We start from the raw sequence: 8,680 nt of genomic DNA, 5'->3' as shown, positions 1-8,680 counted from the left end.
AAAGTTTGGGGATGCGAATCTTATGTCAAGAAACTTCAACCTGAAAAGCTCGAACCCAAGTCGGAAAAATGCGTATTCATAGGATACCCTAAGGAAACTATAGGGTATACCTTCTACTTAAGATCCGAAGGCAAGATCTTTGTTGCCAAGAACGGATGCTTTCTGGAAAAAGAGTTTCTCTCGAAAGAAGTAAGTGGGAGGAAAGTAGAACTCGATGAAGTACTACCTCTTGAGCGGGATAGTGACGCAGCACAGGAAACCGTTCCTGTGATGCCCACACCAACTGAAGAGGAAAACCATGATAATGATCAAAGTACTTCGGATCAAGTTACTGCTGAACTTCGTAGGTCCACAAGGACACGTTCCGCACCAGAGTGGTACGGCAACCCTGTCCTGGAAATCATGTTGTTAGACAACAATGAACCTTCGAACTATGAAGAAGCAATGGCGGGCCCGGATTCCAACAAATGGCTTGAAGCCATGAAATCCGAGATAGAATCCATGTATGAAAACAAAGTATGGACTTTGACAGACTTGCCCGATGATTGGCGAGCGATAGAAAACAAATGGATCTTTAAGAAGAAGACGGACGCGGATGGTAATGTTACCATCTATAAAGCTCGACTTGTCGCTAAGGGTTATCGACAGGTTCAAGGGATTGACTACGACGAGACATTCTCTCCCGTAGCGAAGCTAAAGTCCGTCCGAATCATGTTAGCAATTGCCGCATACTATGATTATGAGATATGGCAGATGGACGTCAAAACAGCATTCCTTAACGGGCATCTTAAGGAAGAACTGTATATGATGCAGCCAGAAGGTTTTGTCGATCCTCGGAACGCTAACAAAGTATGCAAGCTCCAGCGATCCATTTATGGACTGGTGCAAGCATCTCGGAGTTGGAACATTCGCTTTGATGAGATGATCAAAGCGTTTGGGTTTATGCAGACTTATGGAGAAGCCTGCGTTTAAAGTGAGTGGGAGCTCTGTAGCATTTCTCATATTATATGTAGATGACATACTCCTGATGGGAAATAATATAGAATTTCTGGACAGCATTAAGGCCTACTTGAATAAGTGTTTTTCAATGAAGGACCTTGGAGAAGCTGCTTATATATTAGGCATCAAGATCTATAGAGATAGATCGAGACGCCTCATAGGTCTTTCACAAAGCACATACCTTGATAAGATTTTGAAGAGATTCAGAATGGATCAGTCCAAGAAGGGGTTCTTGCCTATGTTACAAGGTATGAGACTGAGCTCAGCTCAGTCACCGACCACGGCAAAAGATAAAGAAGAGATGAGTGTCATCCCCTATGCTTCAGCCATAGGATCTATTATGTATGCCATGCTGTGTACCAGACCCGATGTAAACCTTGCCGTAAGTTTGGTAGCAAGATACCAAAGTAATCCCGGCAAGGAACACTGGACAGCGGTCAAGAATATCCTGAAGTACCTGAAAAGGACAAAGGACATGTTTCTCGTTTATGGAGGAGACGAAGAGCTCGTCGTAAAGGGTTACGTCGACGCTAGCTTCGACTCAGATCTGGATGACTCTAAGTCACAAACCGGATACGTGTATATGTTGAATGGTGGAGCAGTAAGCTGGTGCAGCTGCAAGCAGAGCGTCGTGGCGTGATCTACGTGTGAAGCGGAGTACATGGCAGCCTCGGAGGCAGCACATGAAGCGATTTGGGTGAAGGAGTTCATCACCGACCTAGGAGTCATACCCAATGCGTCGGGGCCGATCAAACTCTTCTGTGACAACACTGGAGCTATTGCCCTCGCAAAGGAGCCCAGGTTTCACAAGAAGACCAGGCACATCAAGCGTCGTTTCAACTCCATCCGTGAAAATGTTCAAGATGGAGACATAGAGATTTGCAAAGTACACACGGATCTGAATGTCGCAGATCCGCTGACTAAACCTCTCTCGCGTGCAAAACATGATCAACACCAGAACTCTATGGGTGTTCGATTCATCACAATGTAACTAGATTAGTGACTCCAGTGCAAGTGGGAGACTGTTGGAAATATGCCCTAGAGGCAATAATAAAAGTATTATTATATTTCATTGTTCATGATAATTGTCTTTTATTCATGCTATAACTGTATTATCCGGAAATCGTAATACACGTGTGAATACTTAGACCACACAATGTCCCTGGTAAGCCTCTAGTTGACCAGCTCGTTGTGATCAACAGATAGTCATGGTTTCCTGACTATGGACATTGGATGTCGTTGATAACGGGATCACATCATTAGGAGAATGATGTGATGGACAAGACCCAATCCTAAGCATAGCATAAAAGATCGTGTAGTTCGTTTTGCTAGAGCTTTGCAAGTGTCAAGTATCTCTTCCTTCGACCATGAGATCGTGTAACTCCCGGATACCGTAAGAGTGCCTTGGGTGTACCAAACGTCACAACGTAACTGGGTGACTATAAAGGTGCATTACAGGTATCTCCGAAAGTAGCTGTTGGGTTGACACAGATCGAGACTGGGATTTGTCACTCCGTATGACGGAGAGGTATCTCTGGGCCCACTCGGTAATGCATCATCATATTGAGCTCAATGTGACCAAGGTGTTGGACACGGGATCATGCATTACGGTACGAGTAAAGTGACTTGCCGGTAACGAGACTGAACAAGGTATTGGGATACCGACGATCGAGTCTCGGGCAAGTAACGTACCGATTGACAAAGGGAATTGCATACAGGGGTTTGATCGAATCCTCGACATAGTGGTTCATCCGATGACAACATCGAGGAGCATGTGGGAGCCATCATGGGTATCCAGATCCCGCTGATGGTTATTGACTGAGAGAGTCTCGGTCATGTCTGCATGTCTCCCGAACCCGTAGGGTCTACACACTTAAGGTTCAGTTACGCTAGGGTTATAGGGATATGTATATGCAGTAACCCGAATGTTGTTCGGAGTCCCGGATGAGATCCCGGACGTCACAAGGAGTTCCGGAATGGTCCGGAGGTAAAGATTTATATATGGGAAGTCCTGTTTCGGGCATCGGGACAAGTTTCGGGGTTATCGGTATTGTACCGGGACCACCGGAAGGGTCCCGGGGGTCCACCGGGTGGGTCCACCTGTCCCGGGGGGCCACATGGGCTGTAAGGGGGTGCGCCTTGGCCTAATGGGCCAAGGGCACCAGCCCCACATAGGCCCATGCGCCTAGGGTTTAAGGGGGCAAGAGTCCTAGGAGGGTAAGGCACCTCCTAGGTGCCTTGGGGGGAGGGAAAACCCCCCTTGGCCGCCGCACCCCCTAGGAGATTGGATCTCCTAGGGCCGGCCACCCCCCCTTGGCACCCCTATATATAGTGGGGGAGAGGAGGGACTTCATACCTGAACGCCCTGGCCTTTGGTTGCCTCCTTCTCCCTCCCCGACACCTCCTCCACCTCCATAGTGCTTAGCGAAGCTCTGCCGGAGTACTGCAGCTCCATCAACACCACGCCGTCGTGCTGCTGCTGGTGCCATCTCCCTCAACCTCTCCTCCCTTCCTTGCTGGATCAAGAAGGAGGAGACGTGGCTGTTCCGTACGTGTGTTGAACGCGGAGGTGCCGTCCGTTTGGCGCTGGTCATCGGTGATTTGGATCACGTCGAGTACGACTACATCATCACCTTGCAAGCTTCCGCACGCGATCTACAAGTGGTATGTAGATGCAAACTCTCTCCCTAGACTCATTTCTTAGATGAACTCATAGATGGATCTTGGTGAAACCGTAGGAAAAATTTTAATTTTCTGCAACGTTCCCCAACACATCGATCATATCCTGATTCAAAACTCTCCTCCCTTTGATCGAACCCTTGAAGTTCAGAATGTGCTCCACTCCGTCTTGGATGTTGATCACCATCATCACCATCTCAACATCTTCGTTGTCCGAATCCAACGAGTCAAAGAATTCCTTTTGAATGAACTCATCAAGCTCATTGTCTTGATACTCCTCATCCGATGAACAATCAGAATCCATCATTTTACATACAAAAGAATATAAAAAACCTTCCAACAATTTTTCGAATACATAGAGGGTGAGGTGTAATTCGAGAAAGTCAGGTGTACCGTAGCAGCATTCCAGGGTGGTGAGGAGTCTGTGGTGGTGATGGCGGTGCCAAGGGTCAAGATGGCGACGGAGTTAGGGGACGGCCGACGCAGATGAGGGAGGAGAGAGGATAGGAAAAGTGCTGGTCCGGCTAGGTCACAGGGATTTGATGAAGTTTGTGGTGGGTCATGTTTGTCGGATCCGACGTGGTAGACGTGTCTTGGCACATCCGGGCCTCCCTATATCCACTCCAGACAGTCTGGACGTATAGGACCTGTTTGAGGAGCCTGACTAAGTTGCGATGTTGTGACCCCCGTCCGTGTGAAAGTATAGGAGGCGTTTGAGGAGCCCGACTATAAATGCTCATAATATATGGTTCCGAACGGTGGTGTTTGGCAAAATAGAAGGACGTTTGTCTAAAAATCTGTTATTTTATATAGTAGGTTGTACAGAAATCTTTCATGGGTCTCGAGTGTTTTTTTAGGCAAACCTCGAGTGTTAAAATTCCCGTGGTAAACAGTTTGTCATGCCGAATAATTTGTATTCACTGATGTACAGCTGGTTGACCACAAATCGTGATACATTTTCTCCTCGAAAAAATAGGACCCTATAGTCGGCGACAGTTCACCAAGTAGGGTTACATTTGCGACCCCCAAATGACGTGTTATTTGTGTTGGGTGAGTTTGGGTAGCATTTTGTGAAACTACAATGATAGTTTGTTTAATTTGCAGGGAGGTTTTGAGAGCGTTCGTCGGGGTTGGCCCCCGGCGAAACGTTCAGCGGATAATGGGCCTGTTTGATTCTAGGACTAGCATTGTCATACTTTGCCACACATTTTTGCCAAGCTTACCTAAGGTTAGTTTATCAAAATGAAAGACACAAGTTGACAAGTCTAAGGGAATTTTGCCACATTTTTTATGTGTATGCCATGTGGGGTCCAAGTATGGCTTGCCTAAGGTGTGGCTTGAACCAAACATTCACCTAAGTTGGTCAAACTTGCCTAACCTTAATTGTGGCAAGCTATGGCTAAGTTAGTCACAAACCAAACAGCCCCAACATTTCCCACAGAATAATCTTGATACGCTTTTGAGTGGTGGAAGTATTGTCCAGAGTTTTTGGCTCGAGGAGTTAAAATTCCCGCGGTAAACAGATTCCAGGCTTGTTCGTAGAGGAAAACAAGTCGCACATGCCCGTCTAGTCACGAAACTTCAAAACCACGCCGAGCAATTATTGGGCATCCGAATCTTCAAAGCCAACCGCCCGTCGAGTCAGCCAGAACGTGGCCCCGATCCCGGCCCCGACAAGTGGGCCCCACCTGTCCACCCCCGGAAGCAGTCCGAACCTCACAGAAGCGCCCCAAACCCGATAGGCCTCCCCGCGCCCGGTCCACCGTGAGCCGGAGGCACCACAGCCGCGAATCCCACGCGCCCCCAGCTGTCAATCCCAACGCGCTGCGGAAACCGTCGGAACCTCAGAGAAGCACGTGACAGTCCTCCACCAGCCTCTCCCACGTAGACCCGGCGCACCGTGGATGCTCGCTCACAGCCGCGAATCCCACCCCGGCGCGGGCCCCGCGCCGCGTCCACCCGGCTCACGGGCCTCCGCGCGGGCCGGGTCCTTCCGTGGCGGCCACGGGAGCCCGCCTCCGCTTAGCGGAGCTATAAATAGCGGGCCGGGGCGAGGGTTCCTTCCTCAGCCGCACGCAAACTCGTTGCACAAGAATTCCTCCCACCCCCACCGTCTCGCCGCCGCCACCACCGCCGCAGCTAGATAAGAAGAAAAAAAGAGAGAGAAGAACTCGTCGGGAGGGCTCGAGATCTGTGTCGGGAGAGAGGGAATTCTTGAGATCGGAATCGGAACAAGCGGGCGCGCTCGGGATCGGGGTTACCATACAATTTTTCCCAGGAACCTGTAAGTTTCTTCGGCCAACCCAAATAATTCCCCATCCTTATTATGCCGCGGTAGTCTGTGGATCTCTGGCTTCTAGGTCATGTTGCTGTGCGCTGTAGCTGTGCTCCTTTTACCGTATGATTATGTGCGCTAGTTTCTGTAGGAGAATTGATCCTTGGTATAGTAGTTTGCATCTGGATCTGGGACGTTTTCTTTTAGATATGCTCATATGCCTGGTTGCTTGTAGTTACTATTGTTTTGCTAGAGGAAGTCGAAATCCAGCGTCGAAAAGCTTTTGAAATTAAATTGTGCAAAATTAATTTTAATCTTGAATCTGCTCCTATCATCAAGTCACTTAAGTTCCGTATGGCACTTGTTCGTTGTTCGATTTTACAATATGATGTCCGGCATGTTATGTTAACCATCGAATAATTGATATTAACAAGAAAATAACTGCATAGAAACGTTTTCATAGTTATCTAGCCATGAAAGTTTGCTAGAACCTGCTGTCTAACCCCTCTTTTCTCGTTTCGCAGTTAGTGAATGTGCTAATGGAGTCAAAGGGTGGCAAAAAGTCTAGCAGTAGTAGTTCCCTGATGTACGAAGCACCCCTCGGCTACAGCATTGAAGACGTTCGACCTGCTGGAGGCGCCAAGAAGTTCTCTGCTGCATACTCGAACGTAAGGATCACGGACGAAACATCAGAGTCTCACTTCTGTTCAAACATTTTATCTCCAGATTTGTTGCTAACCATGTGAATTTGTTTCCTGCAGTGCGCGAAGAAGCCATCCTGATATCGTTTTTGGCATCCCCTTCCCGTAGTTTAGGATTTTTATGCAATTTTATTCTGACTCTTTTCTCCCACCAATCTCTCTGGCTTGCTGCTTCACGATAATCGACCAGTTCTCTAGTCTTTCTCCCTCTGTTCCTCTCTGCTCTGCTCTCTGACTCGAACTGCAACAATGGCTGCCCTGACCTCTGCGATCGGGTTTGAGGGCTACGAGAAGCGCCTCGAGATCACCTTCTCCGAGGCATCAATCTTTGCCGACCCTCATGGTCGTGGCCTGCGCGCCCTCTCCAGGGCCCAGATTGACTCTGTTCTTGATCTTGCACGGTGCACCATTGTGTCCGAGCTCTCCAACAAGGACTTCGACTCCTATGTGCTATCTGAGTCGAGCCTGTTCATCTACTCTCAGAAGATTGTGATCAAGACCTGTGGGACTACCATGCTCCTGCTCACCATTCCTAGGATTCTTGAGCTTGCTGAAGAGCTGTGCATGCCGCTTGCTGCCGTGAAGTACTCTCGTGGGATGTTCATCTTCCCCGGCGCACAGCCTGCTCCCCACAGGAGCTTCTCTGAGGAGGTTGATGTCCTGAACCGCTACTTCGGCCACCTGAAGTCTGGCGGCAATGCTTATGTGATCGGAGACCCAGCGAAGCCTGGCCAGAAGTGGCACATCTACTATGCCACCGAGCAACCTGAGCAGCCCATGGTCACCCTGGAGATGTGCATGACTGGGCTGGACAAGAAGAAGGCCTCTGTCTTCTTCAAGACTCAAGCTGATAGCCACGTTTCCTGCGCCAAGGAGATGACCAAGCTCTCTGGTATCTCCGACATCATTCCCGAGATGGAGGTCTGTGACTTCGACTTCGAGCCCTGCGGCTACTCCATGAACGCCATCAACGGATCTGCCGTCTCCACCATCCATGTGACCCCCGAGGACGGCTTCAGCTATGCGAGCTACGAGGTCATGGGCATGGACGCCTCCGCCCTGGCCTACGGCGACATCGTCAAGAGGGTCCTCCGGTGCTTTGGCCCTTCAGAGTTCTCTGTGGCGGTCACCATCTTTGGTGGCCGCGGCCACGCCGCCACCTGGGGCAAGAAGCTCGACGCCGAGGCATACGACTGCAACAACGTTGTGGAGCAGGAGCTCCCCTGTGGAGGCGTCCTCATCTACCAGAGCTTTACCGTGAACGAAGAGGTTGCTGTCTCTGCCGGGTCGCCCAGGTCCGTCTTCCACTGCTTCGAGGCCGAGAGTGTGCACAGCCACCCTCTGGTCAAGGAAGGCAAGCTCGCCAACCTCCTCGCATGGCGGGCGGAGGAGGATTCTCTGGAAGAGGGCGCGGTGCTGTGCGAGTGAAGACATGATTTGCTGTCGCTATTCCATCTGTGGAAATTGTTCTGACTGTCAGTTTGTCGTTTGGTTACTGTGAAGCAGCCGGCCAGGCTATTGCTCTCTGAATAAACTATTAGCTCTAGGTGGTTTGCTGCGTCTGCCACAATGAGCGTACTTCTGGGGAAAAGCTGTCTCGAACTTATAAATAAGCATTATTTTTCCTATAACGAGTGTCATTTTGTTATAATTAGTGTTACTCTGTGCCAAGTTGCAGTGTGTTGACAAGCGACCAGTGTGCTCATTTCCCCTGGCCTATCTTCTGATCATCTCGTACGCGCAGGAATAAACTACTGCGCGAGGAATACAAGCACGAATTGATTCTTTTCTTCGATTGAAGAGAACTATTTGATTCTTCATCCTTATCTTCCTTGTTTCTGATCCTATCTTCTGCATTTCTGATTCGTTTAACCACTCCAATAATTCATTCAAGGTGTCAGTGCCGGCCTCGTGAGTTATTGGGTGTAGTAGTAACGTTTTTCGTTTCGTTCTTTTGACAACGGAGGTTCGGTCGTATGTAATCTTGGGCGTAAAAAGTGAAAGAGCAATCCAAGTTGTTGCGTAT

The 8,680-nt window shown here is 49.2% G+C and overlaps 1 protein-coding gene across 1 annotated transcript; it reads left to right on the top strand.

The window, feature by feature from the left end:
• Window positions 1-6,537: 6,537 nt before the first annotated feature.
• On the top strand, window positions 6,538-8,305 carry LOC119355631 (S-adenosylmethionine decarboxylase proenzyme-like). Its single transcript, XM_037622457.1, has 2 exons — window positions 6,538-6,621; window positions 6,715-8,305. Exon 2 carries the CDS (start codon window positions 6,904-6,906, stop codon window positions 8,080-8,082), a length of 1,179 nt encoding a protein of 392 aa, XP_037478354.1. The 5' UTR covers window positions 6,538-6,621; window positions 6,715-6,903; the 3' UTR covers window positions 8,083-8,305.
• Window positions 8,306-8,680: the final 375 nt, after the last annotated feature.

The sequence above is a fragment of the Triticum dicoccoides genome, chromosome 2A, assembly GCF_002162155.2.
Source record: "Triticum dicoccoides isolate Atlit2015 ecotype Zavitan chromosome 2A, WEW_v2.0, whole genome shotgun sequence".
NCBI classification, from domain to species: domain Eukaryota; kingdom Viridiplantae; phylum Streptophyta; class Magnoliopsida; order Poales; family Poaceae; genus Triticum; species Triticum dicoccoides.
The sequence above is the reverse complement of the archived record's forward strand: the minus strand, read 5'-3'. Positions and strand labels throughout refer to the sequence as shown.

Bases quoted from the DNA above. Each gene is read 5' to 3' on its own strand.
- LOC119355631 (XM_037622457.1), top strand. From the start codon at position 6,904: ATGGCTGCCCTGACCTCTGCGATCGGGTTTGAGGGCTACGAGAAGCGC.